Source organism: Zonotrichia albicollis, chromosome 7 (genome assembly GCF_047830755.1).
Source record: "Zonotrichia albicollis isolate bZonAlb1 chromosome 7, bZonAlb1.hap1, whole genome shotgun sequence".
In the NCBI taxonomy this organism is placed as follows: domain Eukaryota; kingdom Metazoa; phylum Chordata; class Aves; order Passeriformes; family Passerellidae; genus Zonotrichia; species Zonotrichia albicollis.
Window position 1 is genome coordinate 35,473,567 of NC_133825.1, and position 27,613 is coordinate 35,501,179.

Genomic DNA, 27,613 nt, shown 5'->3' on the forward strand with positions numbered 1-27,613 from the left:
AAGGAGTCACTTGAACCCCTCTTCTACACTGATGTCTCATTTTGCTACAAAATTAGTGCCAGCACTATTTTGTAGGTTTAAGACTGCAGTGGACACCACACCACAGCTCTGCTCCAAGACATTAGTGTTAAAAAAATATATAATTTCCTTTATCATAGAATGGCTTGGGTTGGAAGAAGCCTTAAACATCATCTAGTTCCAACTCTCCTGTCACAGGAAGGGACACCTCCACTAGACCAGGTTGCTCAAAGACACATCCAACCAGCATTGAAAACACTTGCAGGGAAGGGCACCCAGAACTTCTCTGGGCAACCCATTCCTGTGCATCACTATCTTTATAGTGAAAATTTCTTCCTTACATCTGATGTAAGCCTCTTTATCTTTAAAGTCATTACCCCTTGTCCTAAAAAAAGGTTCACCATTTCTTGTTTAGTTGCACTATTTCTACTTACCACCTTAACTGAAACCCCCAATTCATTGTATTGCTTGAATTAGCATAATGAGGTCTGGATTAAAAGTGTTAAAAATTGAGGCACTAAGAGGAAGACAAAAGATGCCAGTATTCAGTGTCACTCTCCTTATCTCTTGCAGAAGCATTAAAGCAAAAGAGTTAGAGTATTGCTATTACAACATGGAGACTGAGGTTGTGCTTCCACAGTCTGCACTTGTCCTTACGCTCCAGGGGACCACAATCCCACTTCTGCCAACCCCTATTTGTGGGGCCAGTAAATTGCATATGCAGGATGACCTAGACTCAAACTAGTCTCCTTAAGTCCCTTCCAGGGCTCACTTCTAGGTCTTCCTGACTTACTGAACTGACAGTGAAGAACAACATGCTGTGCTAGCACAAGGGTGACATCCACATCCTGCTGCATGAGACTGAGGGGCTGACAAGGCCTTCAACTTCATTACTGCCAAGCCCCTGTTACTGTGGATGTCCAGCTTCATTTCTTAGCAGTATAAAAACTATCTGGAGAAGTTGAAAGCACTTCAGTATCAGGCACTTTGTCAAAAGGTGATACTAAATTTATAACCAAATATTTGACAGTAGCTGTTTCTCTCCCTGAAAGGTATTAGTTTCCAATTGCAGAAATCAAAAGTACAGTCCACAGATTCTTCCATACTTAAGAAATCCGTGTAACCTCACAGCTCCTCCAGTTCAAATGCGAGGGGGGGGATAAGAAAGGAGAAACAAGCACTTGATTCTCAAAGTTTTAGTAAAAATTTTCAAGGATGAAGAAAGCAAGGACAACTAATTGTTTTCCAATTTCTGAATCGCTGCTTAAAAACTAAACCAAATTAGCTCACATCTAACATGTAACTGAAATTTCATAGAAATTTTCAGAGAAACACGTTTCAACAGCTTTTTTGAAGGTTTATTCTAATTTTAATCCTTGAGCTTGTCAGCCATGCAAACTCTTCCGCTTCTTTATTTTTTAAATTCTGTTCATCTTTTGTTTCTATTTACTGGTTTTTGGCCCAACAAATATTACAGGAGCACTTTTTCTGTATCTTATTGCTCCTCCTACGAATGCTCTTAATAAACCTACTTAATACTCCCCCTGAAACCAGCATAATGTAATTCTTTCCTCAAATAATGTGTAAACTGCAAGTTATTGCCCCACTACAGTGTGCTGTTATCTCAGCATACCCTCCTATCCAAAAGTTTGTACAGATGCCATCAAGAACACATGGGTTAAAACTCTTAATTTGGACTTCTTTTCTTGTGCTTTATTAGAGCTGAAGAATAGAATTGTACCTGTTTTAATTGACATCATTCTGTGGTCCATATATGCACTCCAATCAAGTCATCACAAGGCCTGTAGAGTGCATTTGGAATAATTTGGGATTATTTTTGCTGATACAACATTTCTGTCGTACTCTTGTTAGAAACAAAACCACGAGATGTTTCTGGATCTGAATTCACAAAAATATTCCTTGATCTTGTGCATGCAACCACCTGCTCCCATCTTATCAACTCTTCGGCCATTCCTAGTAGCAAACACGAGTAGCCAGGAGTATGGACTACTCTCCCATTTCCCAAGTAAACATACACTTGGGGGGTAAAAAGATTAGGAAGAAGGACTGTGTGCGGCCGGTGAAGGAGAAGTGTTTACAGACAGGCTGGAGCATTATACTCACCTGGGGAATGAATGGCTGGGCTGCTCCTGTCTTGGAGAAGATACCTACCTTAACCTGTCTGTCTGTAGGTGGTGAAGACGCTTGAGGCAAGAAAGCGCCTGGGGCAGTCAGTGCCCCTCTCTGTGAGATGCCCGCTCCTGCCTCTTGCTTAGTGTGAGGGATACTTACCCATCAGGGATAGTGTTCTTCTTTACCATGCTGAAAGCAGGAGCAGGCAGAGCAGGAGGCAGCGGTGAAAGTGGGCACTGCAGCAAAGGAGAGAGAACCGCGCGGTTAACACGGTGCTAATCTCTTTCTCCATCAGCGGGCCTTTGTATAGGGCTGAGTCTCAAGTAAAACAAACCAAGCAGCCAGCTGGGGCTTGAAGCCGTCCTGAACAAGTTCTGCACCTTGCAAGCTAGCCTACTTCTCCACTGCTACTGCGCGACAAGAGGGAAAGACAACTCACCTCTCCTCTCCAGGTGATCACAAGAAAGAGAGAGGAGAGGCGGCAGGTTTCTCTGTAACTCTGGCAGCAGCGCTGCAGGCACGAAGATCTTCCCGGCAGTCCCACTCTGCGGCTCGGAGCCGTCTATTCCGCCCTTGCGCTCCCAGTTAGAACCCGTCTCAAGGAGAAGAACCTCCAGGTAGCTGCAAGAAGCGAGGCCGGCACCTCAGCAATGGAAGGACCATCACCTGCTCCCCCCTAACCTACAGCGGTCCGGCCCCGCTGGACGCCGGGCGCCCGCCGACCTTGGGGGGCCCGGGCTGGGAGGGGGGCGAGGGGAGCGGCCCCCATGGCCCCGCTGCACGGATGATGCTGATGAGGCTGCCCCTCACAGCCGCATGTCCCCGGGGCAGGACGGGCTGCGGGGCCGGCCCAGGGCTCGAGAGCGGCTGAGCTCGGGGCAGGGACAAACAAGAGACCGGGGCGGGGGAAGTCGCGGCCCGGCTGCGGGGGGCAGGCAGGCGGCTGTGGAGGGAGGCGGGCGGGCTGTGAGGGGAAGGGCGCGGGCTGCACACGGTGACGGGGAAGAGCCCGTGCGGCGGCGGGGCGGGGCGGAGAGGAGCGGGGCTGCGGGCGGCCCGTACCCGGACAGGATTTCCCTGGCGGAGGAAGGAAAGGCTGGTGCGACACAGAACCTTCCCGAAAGGGCCTCGACTGCGCCTGCGCGGCGGCGGCGGGTCGGGCGGGGAGCGCGGGGAGCGCGGCCAATGGGGCGAGGGGCGGTGGCGGCTCCGCGCGTGCGCGGGGCGGGGCGCGGAGAGGCCGGGCCGGGCCCCGGGAGCGCCGCATCCCCGGGAATGCTGGTGCGGGTTTGTTCCGCTGGATGTGTGGAGGTACACCACCTCCGGTAGTCAAGAATGTGCAAGTGATGTCGATTTAAAAAGCAGCTAATCATCTTTGTTGCTTAAGCCAGTTTTAAAAGTTCTTGACATTTGTTATTGCCGTGTGCTCCTGCACGCCGCTCTGAGGTGGTGTCTGTGGGAGGCAGCCGGGATGGTTGTCAGTATCAGAAGCACGTTCTGAAAAGTTAAACCATGATTTACTGTGAAACAGCTGTTTCACGAGTAACAGTGTTGCTCGTCAGAATTTTTTTGTTAATACGTTTTTATTTCTGCTTGATACGGAATCCTTTACCACAGCTCATGGAGCAAGTACATTAAATATTCTTGGCCTTTTTTTGTGTTTTTCTTTGCTCTGTGGTATCTCTTTTCCTCAAAGACGTCCTTCAGTCTTCAGTAAGTTCTTTGGGGCAGCAGTTCTGAGGTGCCTCATTTATGGAATTTACAAATCCCCTTTCTATATGCTGCTCATGATGCATTGGATGTATTGGATGAGTCTCTTGGTGCTCAGTATAAACTGATAGATCATGCCTCTTCATTTCTTTCAGTATTATTTAACCTTTGACCATTTTTTAAAATTTCCTGCATAATCACTAAACATCAGCACTTATATTTTAAATTGAATCATTCATTGAAGTTCATTTTAATCTGAGCCTTTGGGATGTCAGTAGAAACTGAAAAGGACAAGAGAGAACATTTTGTTAATAACAATGCTGCTATAGATCAGGAATAGCTCTTGGTTTTGAATGTGTGGATTTGCATAACCATAGCTGAGAGCGGAGTCCTTTTTGAAAAGGGAAAACTTGCATCAAGTGATTTGGCTTGGACTTTTTACAAATAAATATTTGTGGTTTTTTGAGGGATGCTTGTAGGCAGTTTGGTTATATTGATAGATTGAAGGAAGACGAAGTAATCGTGGCTGAGCCGTGCCTGTAAACCAAAGATCTTGGAAAGGCGACCTTGACTTTCAGAAAAAAGTTAAAACAGCCCTCTGAACAACATCTGTGTTTTCTGTTCAGCAGTACAGTGTGACACTACCCAATACTTCTCATCCAATAAATGTTAAATAAAGGTTTGAATGTGGTAGATTCTTTACAGCATTTCACCGAAATCGCTTTACACTGGTTTTTGAAAGAACGCAGTAATACCCAGAAGCAAAGTAGATTAAATAAAGTCATTAATTTACTTTCTTATATGTGGGGGCGAGTCTGAGCGGGGCGCTCCGGGCGCGGCCCTGCCCGCCGCCGCCAGGGGGCGCCGGTGCCCCGGGCTCGGCGCTGGGCGCGGCCCGGAGCCGGCCGTGAGGGAGCGGGCACCCCAGGGCGGAGCGGCCCGGCCTTGCAGCCCCTTCACACCCGTGCCAACCTCGCCTGGGAAAGCGGGACAGCCGCTGGTCAAGCAGTTAGTGTGTAGGGAAAAACATATCTGGGGTTATGCTCCGCTGGAAGCTTGTACTGAGGATGTTGGTAGACGACAAATAGAATGGCTTGTAAAACAGAACCTGCAGGAAGGTAGTACAATAAAAATACTTATTTACATATTTCCTGCTATTGTGCAGCAAAACTTAACGAGTCTGTTAGGAATGTATTAATTTTATTTTTACGTGCTTACATTGAACAGTCCCATTGAACTTGGTGGCATTTCCCGTGGTTTAAGGTAGAGGTTTCTGGGTTTAGTTTTCTCATTCTCTCAGCAGCAGCAGTAGTGACTGCAGATGCTGTGTGAGGTCTTTCTGCTGGGGAGGGATTCTCCCAAACCTCTGTAAATACTTTCACTGCCCTAAATGAGGAACCTGTGCTGCTGTCTTGGCCATCCTCATCACCTCAGCCTCAACTTTGCACCTACCTGAGCAATGCTGGTATGGCAGTATGCAAAATACAGACTGCCTAATGTTGGAGGAGTACTTAAAGAAAGTATCATTTACTTGTTCTGCAGATCCATTGTATTGTCTTTATTGGGGACTGAATAGTGCCTAGACAGACCTGTAATCTGACCCATTAATTTTTTTTTTTTGTAGCTTCTCTGCTATTTACGCTGTGTCATAAGGCAAATGGCACTGCTATTAACTGGAAAATCTGGTCTAGCATACATGAGGTGCATTTAGAGTGACAGTTCTGTACCTTGATCTACACTTAATGGAACCGCTGTGAATGGAGCATCTGGTAGAACAAGTTTTCATGTAAGGACATGTAAGGACATGTAAGTATTTATTTTACTGAGATCAGTAAGGAAACCTGTATATGTATTCAGGTATATTATTAAACATATTATGAGAAGAAAATAAGTATACAAATGGCTGCTCACTTGTATTGTGTTAGTAGTTGGAGGAAGTTTGTGGAACTTACTAAGACAACCTCATGTCTCGGTCCTGCTGGAGCTGCCTGTGACCCCATTTAAGTGTCTCTATGTTCACAAACAACCTCTCTTCACAATCCCCCTGCTCTTGGAGCAAGTCGAGGATGACAGTGCCTGCTACAGCTACTGTGCTTTTTTCACTCAGGTCAGGTTGGGCACATCTGCCTGCCTGAAAGCGGGGACCAGAACTAAATTCAGTCTTCTGCAATTTCCAATTGACTTTCTTCCCCTCTGTCCACACATTCTTCATTTATCTTGTGGTGATTTGTTTCTGTTTCCTGACTAAATAGCTTCCTCTTGTTTCTTCTCTAGCACCTGTGGATTGTAAACCACATGCTGGAACACAGATAAACTGGAAATTCTACAAATATTTTATAAAAATATTTTAAAATTGCAAGCATGTCTTCAGCACATCACTGCTTTTCTTAGTTTTTAAAGTGCTATCTGATCAATATCAGATATTCATCAAATGCTTAGCATTTGGGTACCAAATTGATCTTAATCCCAAAATACAGTTATCTAATTTACTCACACTGTGAATATCTCTGCTTTGCATGGTCCTGATGTAATAAGGTTCAGAGAAATACTATTGCTTGTAGGAGGGTTGACATCAACCCTCAAGGACTGAAAACATAAGAGATTGTATCGATGACTGAATGACAGAATATGATTATTCAGCTGATATAAATCTTACTTTAAAAATCACTTAAATTACAAACCTAGCTGATAAATTTAATTAAATATCTTTTAAGACTACTAATGTGTTAGTATCACATAATAGTACAGGAAGAATTATCATGTGTAGTATCAGTAATGATATATTAAACATATGAAAATTTGGATAAAAATTAGACCTTAATGTAACTGTCACCAGATGGATAAATTGTTATCACACAGAAGCACCTTTTGTGACATCAGTAGTAAGTCTGGATCATATAATCACAGAGTCATAGAATGGTTTGGGTTTAAAGATTATGTGGTTCCAGAGCCCCTGCATGGACAGGGACACCTTCCACTAGATCATGTCATTCAGAGCCCCATCAAACCTAGCCTTGAACACTTCCAGGATGGGGAATCCACAGCTCATTATTTTTAATAATCTGAAATTTTACTATTTTTCCTCCCACTTACCTGAAAATTATCTAAAATAATTGCTGAGAAAAATCTGCTGCTGGAAGGAGGCACTCATACATAATGGTGCAGATCTCTTAATGACTCAGTTATGAAAATTTGCATGTGTAGCCATTAAAAAGTCATTGTTACTTAAAAAATGGGGAGTATGTCTACAAAGTATAACTGTTCTTCATAGTCACTTTGAAAATAATTTAGATGTCAAATGACTAATGCCTGAATAAAAGCAGCTAATGCTCTTACAGGAGCATCTTTCTGCTCTTTTGTAGAAATGGTGAGTGGCACTTCATTAACTGATGAAGTGTTACTGGAATAGCCACAGGGAAGGTTGTGGGGTGCTCAGGTGGTTTTAAAATTACACCAGTCAAGGTGGGCCAGTTTACTTTTTTTTTTAAATATAGTTTGTAAAATGATTTGAAGTGAATGTAGCATGCTTTGTACTAATAGTGCCCAAGCCCCTGACTGTACCCTTGCTGTAATAATTTCTGTTACAGCTACAGTGAGTGACAGCTCAAAAAAACCAGATGAAGTCTGGGCTGGGTTCTGAACACCATGTCCTTATCCTGAAAGGAGACACCAAGGAATATGATATTTCCTCACCAAAAAGAGTTCTCTTTGAACTCTGATCTGACAGGCTGTTGATACTGACCTCCAGCTGTTTTGTCAAGTATTTGTTTGTGGACCATGTTTTCTGAAGGTTTTAGAGAATTCATTTTTTTTCTCCTCCATTAACTCTAAATTCAAGAAAGCATCCTCCTTCAGGGAAATACAAGCTCATAAGCAATTCAGATGTTAGAATGCAGGTGAGTTGCTATGGCTGTGAGGCAGAAAAGTGTAAATTTTGTTTGTGGTCCATTAAAATCAAGTGGAAGTTTTACTTTATTTGGAGGGGCAGAGAGGGTGACTTTTCAAATATATTGAATATATATATATCCACACACAATCATATTGAATGGCTTTTTCTGTTCTGTCAATAAATTTTGATTTAGATGTACCTTTCCTTCTAGATGAAGAAGAAATGACATGCTCTGATGGCAAACTCATGCATGCTTTATCACGGGCACCTGATGGAGGAAGTGCTTTCCTGTAGCTCCTGTTTCACAGGTGATAAATTCTGCTTGATGCAGCTGGTAATGAATTGTATATTTTTAAGTTTTATCAGCGTTCTCATCTGTTAGAATTTCATGCTTAGATCTGTGGGAACTGTTTGTCAGTTGGTTTAGGGTTTCTTAGTGCTTCCTAGTTGATTTTTTTAAATAGCTATAATGTTAAACCAGGTGACCTGATTAATCTGTCAGAATTTGAATTGTGTTCTAAAAATTGCCAACGTTATAAGAAATCTCTGTTGCCATTTATTCCTTTAAATGTTCTGCAATTAATGATAGATGGCTTTATTTTAATGTGCCAAGAAATATCAATGCAGAAATAGCTACTGGAATTTGATGGCTCACTCACAGGCAAATTTATCAAATAGGCTCAAGCAGTTGAGTTTGATCCCAAATATCCTAAGTATTCATGTATGAGGGTATCCATATATGATGGAATTCATTATGGTAATGTTTAGCAGATTTTGATAGTCCATCTTCACATGTTTTTTTAAAATGAAATACATATTGTCCATACTGTAGTAGGAGTATTACAGGGTAATTGTAGATACTCTTAATATTTTTCATGCAAGTTCTTTGGCTTCAAGATTACAAATAACAGGGACCAAATTAAGGCTTGTTGTGTTTTTAGAAAGTCTAACAGATAAAAGAAAAGCATGGGAACAAACTGAAGCAGTTATCACAGTTATTTAAAACCCCAGAGCAGAACTGTTGCCTAAGATTAGGTCTCATCCCAGAATAGCCCAACAGAGGAAGCTGTATCTCCTGCTGCAGTGGCAGAGGGGTCACTTGTGTGCCTGGGATAAAGGTCCTGTCCTCTCCAGGACACCCAGATGTCCTGTGAGACTCAGTAGCTCTGGGATGCTCTGAGCACAGTGGGTTTATGGCAGGAGCTCAGATGAGCCCTGGAGAGCTCAGGCCTCAGTTCTGAGGGCTGTGCTGGATATTTGTGTGTCCTGTGCAGCTGCCTGTGCTCCCTGTGTCTGATGCACCTCGTGACTCACAGGTTATTAGCAGTAATATCTGATAATCCAGTGAAAAGAGAAAAAACAAATTAAATTGTTTTGTAAGAAACATCTTTCATTTGCAATACTACTTCTTAGAAAAAGACGTTTTAAAAATTTTTGTAATGCAGAGAAATATTTATGTACAATTTAAAGTAAAAATATACATCTTTTTCTACTTTTCAGAAATTCACTTCAGTAAAAAATGTATGAACTTGTTTAAAACTAAAAGACATTGCAATTAGACCTAATAAATAATTCTGGCTCAGATAAGCCATGTTCTAGCATATGCTTATGCTACTAGTGCTAGTCAGAAAGATATATCAGAAGTCTTGAAGAAGTGTGTGTAAAGTCTGTAAAGGTTAATTAAGGAAAAAGTTATTTTGAAATTGAGGCAATTTGTAAAAACCCTCCAGCTTTGCCCTTACATTCTTTCACAGTATGCAGGATCCAGGGAACAAAACATTCCAAAATACTTTTGAACAGCTGCAAGAAGAATTTAACTTTGTTACTGAAAAAGATATTAAAAAGTCTAAATGCTTCCAGCTGTTGCAGTAGTAAAACTTGTGTTTATAGGGAGATACAGCATACAGTATTTCAGGAATTTGGTGTTTCAGATACAGTCTTTGTTTTAAACTTATATTTGATAAGTTGTGTTATATTTAATCTCTGATTTTTTAATATTTTCTGAGTCAATCTTTCCTGTTCTTTTATATGTTTATGTAGCAGAGAATTTTAGTCATTATCAACCTAAATGCCAAGTTAGAGCTATCTATACTTTCAACACATTTGGATTTACTGTAATTAGAAGCATATTAGATATATTAGTTAAGAGTACAAATTAAAAATCCAGTAAGAATTTTATTATAGCTTGCAAAATGTTACTTATAGGTATTAGATACATATTGAAATGCTATGGTACTTTGAAGAAAATTCACAATTTTTCTCTCGAATATTCGCTAAGTGAAGCTCTGGGTAAAAACTTTAAAATGTAGTTAATACCCAACATTTTGATTAGATAACTGCATCTGGCATGCTGATTTTTGTAGACTGCAATCTTTCACATTCTTGACTGGTGGGATTGTATATTTATGAAACTTTGTGACCCCTCACACGGAGCTGCCACAAGTTATCATGAGCTGGAGCTCTGAGGCAGAGCAAGGGTCAGCAAAGGCAGTGGCATTACAGCAGTATGGGCATTATTCCTTTCTAATGGTTTGGGAAAATTTCTGGGTTCTCTAAAGTGTGAGCTCTTCAGCTACATTTAGAAATTTCCAAAGGACTCTGACATCCTCTGGAATACTTTTGCAGTTGAAATGCTGGAAATTTTTTTTTCAAAAAGCCAACTGGTATGAACTTCTGTCTTTTCCTTCATTAAAAATTCTTATTGCTCCTCTTTCAATTAGTTGTTTCAAAAATTGGATATCATGAGAATATATCTATCACACCCCTAGAAGAGTTGTCCTAATACTTAGATATCACAATGCTTTATTTCTGTCATGTACTCCAGTTTAAATTTACAATGAATCAGCTTCCTGGACTCCTTTGTGGTGTGCCCATATCTGCTAGTTCAGGATCCCATACTCGATATGTTCTTCTTGTGCAGAGCTGATAGGCTCTTGGTGGCACTCTGTGTTTGGGAAGTTAAATTGACTTTCCTCACTCTGTCTCTAGAATGCAAGTTTTCTTGTAAATGTTTCTTGCAACTCTTTCTGAAGCTTTCCCATTCATTGAACTAATAAATTAGGGATTTTTTTTTTTTGGTAATAAATATTTTCATAGTGCTCAGTCTTTATGGCAAGATTAGCTATGAAATTAATGGGTTTTAAAGTGTTTTCATGCAAAGGATAGGTATATTCTGGGAGTTACAAGTTTTTGAGGTCTATTTTTATAGAGATTTTTTTTTATAGTTTCCTGCCAATGTTTATGCTTTTCCTGATAGCTGCTGATGAGGCCAGGAAAAACTGTGTGGGTTCCCAAACCATACAGAGAACATAAATGGAAATAAAACCTGTGATGTTGGATACAAACAACTGACACATAGACTGATAGTTTGAAGTATCTACTATCTCAATTCTCAAACCCTTTGTAGCATGGCAACCTTGAAAAAAATCCCTTCCTGACTAATGATGCAGTTGTTATCTTTATAGATTTTATAAAATTATTTTATACCCTTCTTGTAAACAGATGTGTCCGCATGAGTGCTGTCAGTGGCAGCTGTACACAGGGCTGTTCATCACATGCTGATTTGAAGAGGTGTAGATTAAAAAATTCTGGTAATTCCAAAGAAATTATAGTTGCATGAGCAGATGTCAGAAGCAGCTGAGTTACCTATTCATCTGTGAGTGAACTGCCAGGTAAAAAGGGAGTTGGAAGGTATCAGTAGGTGGCAGAAAAACACTGGTATTGTGGCTTTACCTGTGTAACCAGCACCTGACATCTCTGCCTTTATAATATTTTAAAGTTTTCATCTTTCCCTGTGATGAGCTCCAGACCCCTTTGCAAGACTTCTGTTTCCATGTTTTCAGTTATGACAGCCTAGTGCTGTATTACTGTTCTTCAAATAGTTCAAATCTGTCATCAGAGGGAACTTTCCAGATGCTTTGATGTGAAGCAGACAGCTTCTCTTTCCATGAGAAGGGAAGTTTGAGGGGTGGTGAAATGAGAAAGTGTTCTCAACACTAAGAACCCTTGAACTGATACCAAAATTGCTCTAGGATACTGGATACTGCAACCATCATTTGCAATACTTATTTTGCTCTTCTGTGGTTTTGATTTTTTTTTTTTTTTTGCTAGATGTCATTTTTGTATCAGTTTGAAAAGGTGAACTCCGAGTTTAGGACTCTTGAGTCTTTGATCTGCACAGCATCATTTTGGATCAGCAGTGCTTACTTCAAAGTACAATAATATATGAAAATCATGGCAGACTTCTGTGGGTTTTGGAAATTATATGACTGCATCAACTCTGTGCTCCATCTTGAGCTAAGAAAACTGGCTAGATCCAAGCTAGCATATGAGAAACCAGTTCTGCTATCTATACCAGCAGCACTGTTGGTTCTTGTTCAATCTGCCAACAAATAGTTTTAGCTTTGTGTTCACAGTTATATCATCTTTGCTTTTGTTAGAATTTTGTTAGTGTTTCAGTTTCACATTGGCCACTCATATGAGAAAGAACTGGATTGGATCAGTTATCAGTCTGTTCTCAGCTCCTCTGGAGCAATTGAAAGTAATGCAAACTTAAATATAAAATATTTCTGTGGTATTTGTAAAACTCTGTAGGAGCTTTTGTTGTTATAAAAGTAAGGTGATAAGGTTTTCAGAGGGATGACACTCTGCAGAGTCCAGTAGTACATATTATAGTACATATTATAACAGCAGCTCCACTGTATTATAATTTGTGAGAACTCTTGGTGGCTCTGTATCCTTGGAGCTGGTATGAAGACAGCTCCCTACTTTTCTAGCATGATTCCAAAAAAGGCTTTTCCCAAAACCTTTTTAAGAAGCATTTCTTTGTCTGATTTGTGACTACAGTGAAAGGTGCTGGCATATTTCCCTCATGGAGGCTCAAGGAGGAACTGAAATTAAGTTTGTCTGAGCAACACAAGGAATTCCAAGAAGAATAGAAAGTTCAGTCACAATATTTGGATTTTAGTCTATTCAAGCTCCAGACTCTGTGTTCAGCCATAGCTGATGACTGTCTTGAGCATATACACAGTAGGAAGTTGGGAATAAAAAATTTATTTAACGGGTATTTCGAATATGGCTGTTTGAAATAAAATGTTTAATAGGCTGTTTTAAAATCCTTTTATTGAAGTAAATTTTAAATAACTTTTTCAACTTGAATAGGGGCATGGAAAGTGAATTGCAGAATACTAAATGTCTTAACATGATAGAATAGAACCATAGAATGGTGTAGGTTGGAAAAGACTGCCAAGTCCATTTAATTTTACAAGTTCCTGAGATTGTCAGTGTTTAAGTGCATTATTGCAAGGTACCTCTTCCACTTCTCTGAGACTAGAAGAGTGTTTCCCAAGATAATTTGTCCTCCTGGGAAAAGTCCACTACTGTTCTTGTTGTCAAGTGTTGGTGTCCTTTTACAGAACTTAGCAAGTAGAATCCTTTGAGGAAGATATAAATAATTAATTGTAGTGGATTTCATGTGCCTATACCACAAGTTTTACTTGGATACACCTTGAATTAGACATTTATTTCCTAATGCCTTGGAGCACGTAATATTATTTACCTACATAATTTTCCTCTGTAGCTAGGCTTTGAAGTTACAAATCAAAGTAATTTGTCTGTTCTAGTTCATAGGATACTGAAAGAAATAGTTCTTCAAAGAAGATGTATTTCTAAAAGAAATGTAAAGCACAATTTCCAAATAGAGTAAATAATAACTTGTGGTTTAACAAAGGAGGAAAGAGTTTTAGTCATGAACTGTATTAAAAGTGTTGAATGTGCCACAAGAGCTATTGAATGTTGGTCTCAAATAAGTTATTTCAGCATCCAGTAAAAAAAGCAGAATTTGTGAATTTCACAGATTCCCCAAACATTCTGAGCTGGAAGGGACCCACAAGGATCATCAAGTCCCACTCTTTGACTGACAATTTAATACTGTAATTGACAACTTGCTAGTAGTGGCTGTGGAAGCTGAACCAGTAAAATGTAATTTTATCACAATTCCTAAAGGTGTTTTTTCAAGGATATGTGCTTTTGTGTTTTAGAGCTAAGTCTTTAATTCAATAAATGTTTGCACATCTTTATTTCTGTGCCTGGGAAAGCATACAGCACATGCAGGGCTCAGCAGAACTGAGTATATACACATCTATTATACCACAAAATTGTACTGAAAAGTAACTGTATCAAGTCTAGGAAAGTGCTCCTCTTTCTGCATTTAATCAGATTTACTGAGTGGAAGGTGCAAGAAATCCCATCATAGACCCTATTGACTAATTTGCATTAAGAGATATTTCTTCCTTACCTCCATTAGTATTTGGCTTAAATCCTGAATGATTTCATTAGCTATGTAAGGGCTTAATCTCTTGAAAATCCTGCTAAGCTCTTGCCCTCATTGAAAGCTGTGATAATTTGTTCTAGTTAATTTTGATTTAAATATATAGCCTTTCAGTTCTAGTTAATCATCTTGGCTTTTTTTTTTTTAATAATAATGACAAGATGAATAAGAACACAATTTTTTCTTTATTTTATTATTTTGCATCCCTCTGCTGTTTAGTCTTAGAATCTTCTTTTAAGCAATACCACTTTTTTCAATTTGTCAATGCAGTCACTGCAATTGTAAGTGAGGTAAAACGAAATACTTATGGTAGTTAATGTCTTTAATCCTGTTTTTTCAACCTAAAGGAATATTTGAGACAGCTATGATTTTTGCTGTAATTATTCTTTTGACATATGAAAGACTTAGATTTATTCAGAGTTGTCCTGCACCTTTTTTCCAAAGGAAAGAGAACAACTTGCAAAAGGTTGTAGAAGAAAATGCTTCTTTAAATCTGTTTTATATTACTGCAAGTATGTAAGGAAGCTAAATAGTGTTTTTAATTTCTTTTCTCATGGAAGTACACATAATTTCTGTTACCCATTTTGTGTTGATATAGGAGGGAAAATTGCATTTGTACTAACTCCAGAAAAATTCTTTTGGAATCTCTTAGTGGGGCTGTATTGCAAGGGGATGTTATGAGCAGTTTGATACTTTTTTATCCTCTCCAGAATACTGACTGCATTGTGAATGGGGAGAATTTAAGAATGTGGTGATAGGATGGTTTCCTGTTAAAAAAACCCAAGGCATGTACTAATATCAAGTATAAACAGGAACATATAAACAGGGATGGCTTATGGAAACAAACAAAACAGGCAGTTTTTTCCAGGAGAAAGTGGCAATGGAAGTGCTTCCAAGCTAGTTTTGTGTTGTCACAGTCTGGCTGATCAAGGAAGTGGAAAAAATTCTTGATGGTCTCTTGTAGGTGTAGTGCTGGCATGCTTGCTGCCTTTTTAGCAACCAGCTCTCCCAAGCCTGAGGATACTTTACAAGGAACACCCAAAGGAGTCTTACAACCACCTCTGCGTGGTGGGAGGATCCCTTTGGAGCACATAACCCAAACCCAGGCACAGAAGTCTGAAGGGGACTTTCCTACCAGTTAGAGAACCCCTTGCCCAGTAGGGCCTTATCCACTTTTCCCATTTGCCATTCAGCTGTTTTTGGATGTGTGGCCACACACCTACTCCTTCATCTGTCAGTGCAGATAGTCTTCAAGGTATTCATAATCTCTGCTAAAAGAGAATGGAATATTGAAGCCCTTGGGAGATTGTCCTTACTGCACCACAGCAAACAGGAGCTAAGATAAGGGCTGAGATGGGATGCAAGTCAGGAGCACAGAACTGCTCTCCAAAATACAGGCACTTTGCCTGGAAACTCAGGCTTTGTGGTATTTCTGAAGAATTTCTACACCTCTGGAGATCTGCAGCAGTGCTGTCTGCAGTGTCATCCATCCTCCTGCAAAATCTGTCCATCCAAGCATACAGAAGCACTTAGCAAAGCCTTGCTGCTCTTTGTGTTCTTAAAATAAACAAATAAATAGAGAACTCTAAGTAACATATCTGATAGTTGTTGGAGAGGGTAAAGCAGAACACCATTTGGCAAAATCTTTCATGACATCATGTTAACAACAGGCAGATTGACAATCTGTCCTCCTCTGCATGGAGCCTCATTAATAAATCTGTAGGTCAGACTGAAGGGAGGGCAAGTGTTTTAAAGTTCCCAGTCTGGTGAGCTTGAGTACTGAAATACCCATAGTGTAACTGTGCATACAATAATTTTCAATTACTTCTATTCAATTTTATGTTTTAATTTTCTAAGTTTCTAGGCAATGCTTTACATATTTTCTTTGTTTTCTTCAAGATGATAAAGATATCTAGATACCTGAGGGTGCATAGAAGAAGGAGTTTAAGGAGAAAATAATTATGCAGTTACACATTGTTTGGTTTGGGGTTTTTGTTTTCAATGTCCAGTAGCCAATGCTTTCCTTTGTCAGAATGCATGCCTTGTTTATTGAAGTTAGAGAAATTTCTTACATTACCTTTAATTCCAGGGAAGAGCAAACAGTCTAAAGTAAGCTTCACAATTGTACTTGTGCCCTAACTTCTAAACTATCACTGAGATGGAGACTAAAAACAGTGTGTGTTTTGTTATTGCTGCTTTACTTGGTGTTTCAAAAAATTGCTGTTGACCACCTTTTTAATACAGGATGACCAACTGGGCACTTGCACTCACTCAGATAAGGCCTTATCTACTCACAAGAGTTTTGTTCCTGTGAACATTCAGAATGCAGAGTCAATAAATTATTGCAGGAATATGCTACATTACTTTCTGGCTTATATATATTTTAACCACAGTATTAGAGTTGGAAAAAGTTTTTATTTCTGGTGATGTGTCAGTCACTAAAATGTTGACTTTAAAATTCAGATTTTAAGCTAAATTTGCAATGCTGGAAGACCGTAAATAGCCTCACATTTAAAGTAAATAATGAACCTGGGTCATGGGAAGCAGAGATAAGGCTTTTCTTGTTACGTACAAACACAAAAATAGCTGGACTTGCAATTTCAAATCTGAAGCTGAGACTTCTACTGAAATGTTGAAAAGTATTTGGCAATCCTTGTAGTTGTTAGGAGACTCAGAAATGTCATGGGTAGTTCCTATTTTGTAATTACCGTAAAAAAAAAAAAAAAAATTTGAGATTTCAAGGCCACAGTCTAGACAGACTTGACTTTTGCTGCCTTAAGAGTGAGGACAAAACTTCCCAGATCAAAGTATCCATGTAATATGCATGCTATCATTGTATTAGAGCATTGCCTTTGTTTCTTACAGGGATGGAGTACAGCTTGCTCTCCCTCTGGCCCTAGATCCTCCAGAAATGTTTTCACTATCAGTGGTTTATTCCTAAATGGATGGGTGAAAGTTAAGAGGCCTCATAATTTCATTTTTTAACTTTAGACAAATTAGATTTTAAGCAAGCTTATTAATTTTTGTGAGTCAGCCTTGCTACAAATATACAGTGTGCACAGTGTTAGAAAGAAACAGAACTATTTCTAGCAAGCAGCAGTTATCAGAAGTTCAAAACAATCAAAAATATCTGTGCTAGGATACATCATGTGATTCTACAGTGCCTGCAGCATGACTGACCCTTCACAGCTATTGTAAATAACACAAGTGCTTGTGGCTCTTGACAAGAGGCTATTGCCACATCTCCTAAATGATTTCTAGTATTAGAAATCTGAGATTGCCAGCATTAATGGTTGCTTTTTTGCATGAGAACAAAATGAATTCCCTCCGCTGGCTCTTGAGCTACTCGAGTTCTTTTGTTCTTTATTTCTTTGTTACAGCTGTGTACTAGACTCATTGTTGAAGTGTACAATATTTAGCATATGCTGTGGCTGCAATTAGTTTTAAAGCTCTTCCTGCACGATTTCCTTCCTACTTTTTTTTCAATTGTGAAGCCTGAGTGTTCATGAAGCTTATGATATGTCACAGAAAACAAGGGGGGAGGGAGAGAAAAAGTCCTTACAGCTTCAGCCAGCTACACAGGGCAAGACAGTTTACATGCTTTTATAAAACACAATACAAAGCATAACACACACTGGAGCCTTCTTACTCAAAACTAGTTTTATTTTAAAAAATAAGTTGAATGCATAGCACTCACAAAGATTCCATTGTTTTGGACATTTTGCATTTAGAAGCACCATTCTTATTTATGCCATAAAAAACACATTTTGGTTCTGATAGTAAGAACAGTGTATTTTAATGTACACTGATAAAGCCCTTTTAAATAATATAGATTGAAACTGTTCAGTGTACATTTTCTCTGTAGTCATGATGCAGCTGTAGTGTCAGAAAAAAAAACTCAGACTAAGTAATAAATTAAAACAGTATGTAGTGGATCTTTTTACAATTGACCTAATGCCTTAAAATAGTCAAATAAAAAATACCCTATTAAATGTAAAGCTGTGGTATTAACTAAGTGAAAAAGCCCCCCACCCATTATAATTCCAGTGTTAAGTATTAGTTAAATTTTTATATATCAAATGCCTATGGGATAAATTTACTAATACCCCAAAAAAGAAGAGCCTATACTGCTGTGTCACAAAAAAAGATGACAAGTTAAATGATTTGAAGATTTTACAGAAAAAAATTGCTACAGGCATCTGCTGTTATTTCAAGTCATGGTCTATTACAAGACTGTACATTCATAGCATCAGAGGTAGTTAGAACACTGAGGACTTGGATACAGCATTGCAACAAAATGAAACCAGCAGAAAGAAGTCCATTTCCCTCTAAAATGGGTAACAGTGCTGAGTGAAAAGCATGGCATCTTATAAGGTGGAAAGTCTCTACTTAACGCTACTCTCAGACACAGGGAAATATTCATTAAGAGATGAAGAGAGGAGATGAAAAAACCAAACCAACTTTCATTTTAATAAGGAATTGACCACACTATGTCTATTTCAAAGTTGATTCTCTAAGATAAAAGGGAGAGGGTCATCTTTCCCATTCATCCTCCTATTCTTCTTGACTTGCACATCTATGCTACAAAAGCCCACAACAGAAATTGGAATTTAAGACAAAACAAGAGAAAGAGGATTTCTTCTCCTCAGCAATAAATAGGTTTTTTGTAGCATGTTATAATTTAGCTCTAGAAAGAATGAACACAGCTGTCCTCCTCCATTCTGAACATTGTGGTGATAAAGCTTTCATCTTCATATTGATAATGTAATTTAATTGCCCCTGCTTTCAAAACAGTTTCTGTAAGATTCACAATAATTCAGTGTCATTTGATGGAACACAACTTTAAGTGCTGCCACTAAGACAGGGAAGAAGATGGTGAAAAAACAAATGAAACTACCAAAAAAAGCCTTAAGCCCACATACTATAAAGATATTTCAAAGCAGTAAGAATCCTGTTATTCATACCACTTCCTCCCACATTCTACCACAGGAGAAAGTATGATATCTTCTTGTATTTAAAGAAAAAACAAAACACCCCCGTAAAAAAAAACCCAACAAACACACAAAAGGACCCCAAAAACCATCTCTGTTAATATCTCTACCATAATTTTCATCCAAGAGGTGGATGAGTGAAGCTTTCTACCCTCAGACTATCCACTCCACAGGAGACAGTGTAATTCCATAAAGTCATATTATTAGCACCTTACTTGTGCTGAAGGAGTTCACTCTGCTAAATATTTTTGATCCACCCACTTGGAAGAGCAAATCTCTACATCTTCTTCTGGAACTCCCAAATAGTAGAAGAAAAAGTTGCCCCTTTATTACCTGAGAATTTCCCTCCACTATAAACGTGACAGAACTGGATTTCTATCAGCATTTAAGTGTACTTTTTCTGTAGGAATGGTACTGTCAGTACAACTGGAGGATGCTTTCTGTTGGTTAATAGTATTCCTGTGTTTGTGTGTGTGTACAAAGAGGAATCACAGCCACTGTAGTAGTTCTGGTACAGTACAAGTTCAGTTGAAACTTTCTCTTTTCTTCAATTATCACACTGCTGGGCAGTAGTTCACATCTACATTCTGTGAGCACTAACATATCCCTTTGGTACTCTGCATAGATGCCCTGAAGAAAAGCCACTCCACTTGCTATAGTCTCTTCCCCCTCTGCCTTCCTTCCCCGAGTTAAATCCAATTAGTGTACAAACCAGCAGCACAGAGTAACGAGTAGAAAAGTCCCTGAGTTAGTATGAAAGAGTTACTTTAAACACAAAAAAGACAGGGAGGATAAAAGAGGCAAAAATATACTGTCTGTCCTGTAAGGTACAAAACTGAAAAAACTAGCCAAAATACCAGTTAATTCACGTGTGTTAGCCTAATAACCAACACCAGTGGTGAAAAAGGGGCAAGATGATGGAGTTGGCCACATGAGATTTGTTTCTTCCTGTGATCTCCATGTACCTGTAGAAGTCTGGCATTCAGTGGATTCTTAAGTTTCAGTAAGTATAAAGTAAGTGTTAATACTGTACGGTGGGATGACATAAATGTCTCAAAATAATACTGCATATCTCCTTCATTAAAAGATAAGTCTGTAGTTAGTCCACAGCTGGTTTTTTTTTTGAGTAGTATTTCACAGACACACATTAGAAGCAGAATATTCTGAGTGTCAGAGGAAGAAGGCATTATCCCCAAGCATACAGATTCTTTTTCAGAGGATGGTCTGTGTGCTAACTTTTTGCAGGCTGTTATTTGAGCTGTGGTACCGGTTGCCAGTCCAGTTGCTTTCTTTCCTGGGAAGACACCTTTTTTAATTCAATTTTTTGCCCTCCAACTTTGAGGTTTAACAAAAATGAAACCGTTTTCCACACAACTCTCTGCCCCAAAAAAACAAACAAGCACAAAAGCAATTTGTACTTATCACCTCTCAAAGCAGGGAGTAATGCAGGAATATCGTCCGTTCACTTGGTACGTGCGGTTGTAGGAGACACTTATGCACGGCTTCACGTCCAGCGGCACAGCCAGGGACACGGCAGCGCCCGTGTGCGCGTGGCCTCGGGCCTGAGCGCTGCTCTGCAGGGCAGCAGGGCAGCTCTGCAGCGCGTACGAGGCTGTGTGAGTGGATGACAGTATCTGCTGGCAGCTCTGCTGCTGTGCTGCTGGGTGGTGGAACTGCAAGGAGGACTGGTGAGCCTGCAGGTACTGTGGGACGTGCTGGTGCTGCTGAGCATTGGCCTGCTGGCCACTGGGAGCTGGGGGCTGAAACATGGCGTGCTGGGCAGACTGAGCCTGTTGTCCTTTCTGCTTGTTTGCTTCCTTCACGTCGTTATCATGCGCACTAAAACAAAAGACAAAATACATCAAAATAGATATTCATGTAATTTTAACTCCTTTGAGTTAACTTTAAGAGCACTCTAAAAAATGATGCAAGTATCTGACAGCTTCCAAAACTTTAAAAAAAAAAAAATTAGTTTTAGCTACCCTTTAAAATCACCTAAGGTTTCCAAATGTGGTTAGGGTACACACTCTTTCCAGCATTTCACTTCATTGTACAGCAATAAAAAACACAGATAAAAGCCAAGTACAATACAGGCAAGAGAGTGGGATCTAGAATCACAGTGCAGTGAAGTTTGCTATTGTACTTACATTGGCCAACAAATTGCTGGATTACCAGAACCTGAACTGGCTGCTTCTACCTAATTTAAATTAAACAGCATATAAGGTTCCTAAAGGAAAGATACCAGAAAGATTTGCAGTATCTACATTACAGTACTTAAAGATCATATTCATATAGTATTAGATCCTGTTCTAGAGAGCAAAACCACTTCATTTTTTTTCCTTTGTCTCACCTTTTTTCTACCCTATCCAGTATGGCTCATCTGAATTCCCTTTGATTTACAACTGTCTGAAATGTATCTAGACATACTCTCTTTCTCAATTCTATGCTGAGGTTAAGCAGATGCCACCTACACATTTCATTACTAACTTTCTGATGGTGCCCTCCCTCTGTTCCAGAGCAATACTGAAAATACTTTTGCAACAGCACTTGCATGCTTAGGTACTACTCCTTTCATTATACACATAAGTGAAGCCAACAGAGGTCATCAAGGGTGATAATGTCACATTTCTAAGGCTGATGTGGTTCTTGCAGATACAGCTGTGCATCTTCTGATCACAGCTATGTTAGACTTGGGTAACAGCAAATTTCTGTAGAGGGAAAGCAGATTGTGTAACATGCCTACCCGGGAAGGTTCATTTGGCATTCATTGGAATTTTTATCTTATGTCAGCTGTAATGCAAAAATGGATACAGCAAGAATAGATATAAACTCGTGGTTATCTCCTCCTGCCAAAGCTGGTCACCCAAATAGTCTGCAGGTTTGATCTATCATCTCTTTGGAGCATGCCTTGAACTTCCAAGGCATACAGTCATAGGCTCCTTTGCCTTTGGCACTCTTCACTATCTCTTTGCTCTCAGATCAGACTACAGAGATTGGGAACAAGCTATTGAAGATGCTCAAAGCATCCCAGATGTTCAGTGGAAATGCAAGGCAGAAGTTTATTTGTTAAAAGATCAAGAATGAGATTAGATCTGATAAAGTTTTCTCTTTTGGAAAGAGCAAAACAGTTATTGCCTAAAAATATGTACCAAACTTATACACAAGTATTTTTAGAACAGAGGAACGGAAATTTTTAAAGAAATATAATTGCACTGCTGGCAGCAATTAAGCATAACAACAGATACAGAGATGGGCTTAAAAAAGCCACTGGTGTTAACTCACATTAGGAGTCGCTCAATACACGGCACCAGGAAGTCCCAGGAGTAGGCAGTGAGGTGATGCAGCCGCGTGGGCCATGCGGGTGACAGACGCAGGATAATCCTTGAAGAAGCTACACATGCAGTAGCAACTAAAGAAGGGGCATAATTTAAAAATTCATGATCTAGAAAGAAGGAATAAGAAAAAAAAATCATTGAAGTTTGATATTGTCTGTCAAGACAACAAAGAAGTCATTATCTGAAATCTGTAACTCACCTTGCAATGATACTTCCAGAAAGTAATCAGCATATTTTGCCATGTATAACTTAGTCTTCTCTAAGCAAACCATTGGCCAGCCATCATGAAGATCAGTCTCATGGACAGCAATAGAAAGATAATAGTCGATGAAATGAGCAGCAGTTGGAAGGCACAGATTCCACTGAAACGTTTCCAGCAACAACAACTCCATATGAAGCAAATTCTGTTTTGTGAGTACCAAATTCATGTTAGTCATACAACCCAAGCTGTTCAGCTGTTCAAGTTTGGGAACACTGTCTTCCTTTTCTTCAAATTTACCTTCAGGTGAACAGAAAGAGGAGGGAAAAAAAAAGGTTTAGCACATATTCACTATTAAATGGATTACAGCTAATGTCTTGTTGGTCATATTTCAATTCTACTATGTCAAACAAGCTTGAGAGACTTTCCTGCAGATGCAAAGCTCGAATAGACTATGTTATTAGAGACAAAAAGGGGTATGTACTAAAATGGGCTAAATTTCAGCAGATAATGTCAAACACTGTGTAGGATATAGTGCAGTGCCATGTTTCCTGTTGATTTTCCCATGCTGGCACACAGAAGCCAGCTGCCAAGAGCAGAATATTAGGACATCACTGACACTACATATGCAAGCTTTTGTCACCCAATTATTGTATAATGTGTCCCCACCATCAATGAAATACCACTTTGATGTGACTTGGCAAACACACCACAAGAGCATTTGGCTTTAATCACCCTCCCACCCCTGCACACCCTTTTTATGTCTAAAACTCATTAGAGCATAGCTAGAGCTCCAGCCAACCTGGCTGCTTTTAATGCCTGCAATGGTAGGTGCAGTTTTGTACTTGAGATCTGGCAAACAAGTGGAGTTCAGCAACGTGCATCTGAAAACCTCCTCTGCCACATAAACTGTTGCAACCTTCCTTGGACTTTCAACTTGTCAGGCCTGTATGTTTTAGCCTAAAGCAAAACTGTGTATGTAGAAAACCCATTAATAAGAGAAACAAGTGTCACATTTCCATACAGTTTGCCATATGGTTGTGCTGTTTCAATTTCATTGCAAATTCTTTCCATCTTACACTCTCTATTCAGTGCTACGTGATAGGTTGTAAATGCACATTCTTTGAGTTTTGCAGGAGTGAACATACATGAACATTTACTTTTTTCAATAGTGGAGGTACTTATATAGGACTTAATCCAATACTGGTGCCAGTGTGTTAGTTTTTGTTTCCCATACTCCAGTAATTACAGAAATAAAACTTCAGGAGTCACATAATAATTCCTCTTATTACTTCTTTAACCTTATCAGATATATCACAGTGTCATAACTTATTACACCACTGATTAAACTGCTTGTTTGAGCCACACAGGGCAAAAGTTTAAAACAGCATTTTGCTTCTCTCTCAACCAATCCATACACAGCTTCTCCAGGCTTTTAGATCTCTACTTGCAGCTTGCCATGAACTATGGCAGAGGTTTGTTTAAAACCAAAAAAAAATTCTCTTCAGAACATGAATTTAATTTGAAAATCCGGCATTAGTTCAAAGCCAATCCATTTTCCTAAATGGATTACAGTGGTTTCTGAGGCAATGTTTTCAGACTCAGCACGACACCCTTTGCCAAGAGAAGATTACTAGCTGGTGGCACCTAGTCAAAGTCTGCCCTCAGAAGAACATGGAATAACCCTTTTCTGGTTTAACTGCTCTGCTGAATAGCTGTATTGGTGGACTTGGGATGCAGTGAAAGATGAAATCTGTCCAATACCACCGCACTCCAGTTTTGTAGCAAAGAGGGCCTAGAGCCCTTACTGGGAAAAATGAGAAGAGATTCAGAGAAACAGACCAGCAGAAACTGAACCAGCAGTTAGTTCTGCTGCCAGGACCATTTTCTCTGACTTCTATTTGCCTGTGACCAAGTGCCAGCAGGTTTCCCAGCAAAGGGCACCCTTATTTTTTCAGGGATACTGAAAAGGGGTCCCCGAATGTTGAAAGGTGGATACACACCACAAGAATCTGATGTCAATATAAGCAGCACTGTTTATAATTAACATCGCCATTTACAAAAATCTGGAGTATTCTAGAACTACACAGCACAATCAGAAGAATGCAGTGCAGTCTACACATGGTTTATTTAATTTCTTTCTTTATCACAGATAGGCAAATTTCTCATTTCCAGCACAGGACAGACTTATTTTGAGGCAGACTGTCTTTCTAGGGGTTTCTGTTTCTACAACACATGTCTTAAGTTCACATTAGAATAATTTGTTTACAAATATAAACATTCGTTTTTAATCTCAGCTTGTTTTTTCCCACCCTCAGTTTCATCAGGTGCCAACAGAAATCAAAACAAGTCTAAAGAAATGTTCTATCAACTGGGCCAAACCGATATGCACTGCTTATCATTTATATATCCACTTTATATCATTTATATAACCACTTGGTTTCCTCCACCTGCTCCATCCCACCCAGACACGCTCTGCATTTGGCAGTAGAATCGATCAGTCTAGTTAAAGTTTGGTGCCACATACTTACTTGCCAAAAGTAAACAGGACAGAGCAACCACGTGCAGCTGCTGTGTGGAGATGTCGTAGCGGTCCATGAAGAGGTCCAGCAGGTACACAGCCAGGTGGCGCGCAGCAGGACACAGCCTGAAGCGGTTGCTCACAATGGCAATCAGGTCTGCAAAGTATCTTCTCAGGTGTAACTGGGGAGACTGGCCTTTGTAAGAGGGCAGCTTTAGCTCCTAGGTGAACAGCAGCAGGTAATTTTATTAAAATCATGATTTAGTTTGAAGTGGTATCAGATTAATACAGCTGATATTTTAATATTTATAATAACAGAAGTTTCAAAGGATTTCTCCCTTCTTCCCTCTGTTCTCAATTTCAGAATTCCTTTTCAGCAAAAAAAAAAATATCTATTTGTTGTATTACAGAACAACTAAAAAATACTTTGTTTCTGAACAATATTAACAAACTAAAATTTAACATCTTTCATTTGGGCAGTCAGCCAGAGTGACCTCAGCTTTTACCATGTCTGTTGTATTGTCTCTGCCGCAAAGGCTGTACAAGGGAAGGGCATGCAAGTATTCCTCAGCTGCTTCAATGCAAAGTTCAATAGTTAACTCAACCCCTCTCTTGCTACGGCTCGATCTGGGCAACCAGACTTTGCACTTCAGTGTTTGCATGTTCTAGAGCTGCCAAATCTCCTGCCGATGCCTCCAGGAAAGGACCACTAACAGCCAGCTGAAGCTCAGGAAGGGGAGCGGGTGTGCCTGAACCAACACTGGCCTCGAGCACGTTAAAGCACTGACCCGATGTGACCGATGGCACACTGACACTGCCTGCAGTGCTCTAAGGCACCTCAGCTCACAGGGTCTCAGACTTGGGGGGAGGACCCCTCAAAACAAAGGTCCTAGAAACACCACATTTGAGAAAATCTGTGCCATGATCTATTTTGAATACAAAATTTGGACTGGTAAAAAAAAAACCGGCCAGGCTCTTGCCGAGTAGCCAGTACCTCTTCATGTATGCAGCAGAACAGCAGTGCTGTACTCTGTCCCCTTTATTATGAAAAAATTTACGATATGGACTGTGCACCCACACGCTGTGTTCAAGTAGGATTTGGAGAACATTTCCAGCGAAAATTATCTTGATTAACTTCACTTAATGACATCAAGCTGCAATGGAGTCACAAATTTTTCAAAGTTTTAATTTAAATCCAAAGTTTTGAAACGTGCTATTGAAGTGGAACAAAAGCCCACAAACAAACTTCTCACCTACTAAGCTTTATAATTCACTTCTCACAGCACCAACTTAGCTTCAGTAAAGATAATCTGGTAGCAAATAAATGATCCTGTCCTTCCTTTATTTCCCTCCATCACCGGAAAAAGAGTAAAGCAATCAAGACTCCGGGAAAAGTAACCCGCTCATCGAGTATCATCAAGCAACAAAAGCGCTGTTTTAGCAGGTTCGGTCATTGTAAACGGTTTTTAGCCCAGGTGTTAAGAGGTGCTTTATCAAAACACTCCCGAAGAACAACTCCGAAACAATCGAAGCAACTTCTAAGCAATTACCTTAACCCTCTACTGTTAACGCTGCCAGCGTTTCTTTCGCTGGGTTTTTGTTTGGCTAGTAGATTTTTTTGTTGTTGTTTTTTTTTTTTTTTTCTCCAATAACACCACAATGCTTTCTGCCCAGTTTAAACCTTGCAAACGTCTCAAGACCGGCACCGGGCGCACCGTGAGCCCTTGCCGTATCCGGGGAGCAGCGGGAGCACAGTCCGGCCGCTCGGATCAGCTGTCACGGCCGCGGACAGACGGACAGACGGCCCCGGCGCCCACGGCGGGACGACTCGGCGAGCTCCGAGTTCACAAAGCCAATTCCGCCGAGCGCGGCCGCCGCAGGCGCGCCCTCCGCCCGCTGCCTCACAAAGACGCCGGGGCCGCCCCCAGCCCGGCTCCCCCCGCGGTACCTTGTATCGAAGCGCTTGGTGGATGTCGGCCGCCAGCTGTCCTGTCCACCACTGCGCCTCCAGCTCCATCGGCGGCGCGGCGCGGCGCCCGGGCCCAGGCACCGGGGAGGAAGCGGCACTCGCTGAGGGCGGGACAGGCAGCGCCACCCTCGCCCCTTTCTGGCTCGCCCCCGGCTAACCGCGATCAGCTGCCGCGGGGCACCCCCGGCCCCCCAGCCCAGCTAGCCGCCATGCGGGGCACAAGTGCGGCTCGTTAAGCCGCCCCCTCCCGCCGCGGGGCACGGCCGGGCGAGGGGGTCGCGGAGGTAGTGGCGGCGGCCGCGGGGGAGGCGGCGGGGCGCGGCCCGGGACTCCCGAGCGCGGCGCGGCGGCCCCGGGGCTCCGCCGCCATCACGCGGCGCCGCGCGCCGCGCCCATTGTTAAAGGGCCGCGCGTGTACAAAGCCGGGCAGCGCCCGCACGGGCCCGCCCGCCTGCCAATCGCCGACTGCCTTACAGCGCGGCCCTCACCGCTGCCAATCGTCGGCCGCTTTACAGCGCCC

General features: G+C 40.8%; 2 protein-coding genes and 1 long non-coding RNA gene across 5 annotated transcripts in view; 1 reads left to right on the top strand and 2 right to left on the bottom strand.

Moving 5' to 3' along the window:
* The window catches only part of LOC102067061 (uncharacterized), a 21,092-nt gene extending 17,745 nt beyond the window's left edge, over positions 1 to 3,347 (bottom strand). For 2 of the 3 annotated variants that reach the window (XM_074545011.1, XM_074545012.1), the window contains exons 1-2: positions 3,214 to 3,347; positions 2,591 to 2,772 (exon numbers count right to left, since the gene is read on the bottom strand). Coding sequence is in view for 1 of the 3 variants with exons in the window: in XM_074545010.1 (XP_074401111.1) it covers positions 2,311 to 2,339 (29 nt within the window). In the remaining 2 variants the exon portion in view is untranslated. Of the gene's footprint in view, positions 1 to 2,310; positions 2,388 to 2,590; positions 2,773 to 3,213 lie in introns of all 3 variants that reach the window. The other variant, XM_074545010.1, reaches the window with a different exon arrangement.
* On the top strand, positions 3,328 to 11,782 carry LOC113460871 (uncharacterized). Its single transcript, XR_012581115.1, has 3 exons — positions 3,328 to 3,864; positions 5,486 to 5,667; positions 7,962 to 11,782. It is a non-coding gene; the product is annotated as an uncharacterized LOC113460871 (long non-coding RNA).
* Positions 11,783 to 20,123: 8,341 nt separating this feature from the next.
* CCNJ (cyclin J) lies at positions 20,124 to 27,523 on the bottom strand. The gene is made up of 5 exons (XM_074545013.1): positions 27,073 to 27,523; positions 25,135 to 25,345; positions 22,604 to 22,903; positions 22,352 to 22,511; positions 20,124 to 20,908 (listed from the first exon to the last, which is right to left on the bottom strand). The coding sequence occupies exons 1-5, from the start codon at positions 27,139 to 27,141 to the stop codon at positions 20,491 to 20,493; spliced, it is 1,158 nt and encodes a 385-aa protein (XP_074401114.1). The 5' UTR covers positions 27,142 to 27,523; the 3' UTR covers positions 20,124 to 20,490.
* Between the last annotated feature and the right edge of the window lie 90 nt (positions 27,524 to 27,613).

Bases quoted from the DNA above. Each gene is read 5' to 3' on its own strand.
- CCNJ (XM_074545013.1), bottom strand. From the start codon at position 27,141: ATGGAGCTGGAGGCGCAGTGGTGGACAGGACAGCTGGCGGCCGACATC. The intron at 25,346-27,072 runs GTACCGCGGGGG...CTGTTCACCTAG, and splicing joins ACCAAGCGCTTCGATACAAG to GAGCTAAAGCTGCCCTCTTA. The intron at 22,512-22,603 runs GTGAGTTACAGA...CCTTCTTTCTAG, and splicing joins TCTGGAAGTATCATTGCAAG to ATCATGAATTTTTAAATTAT.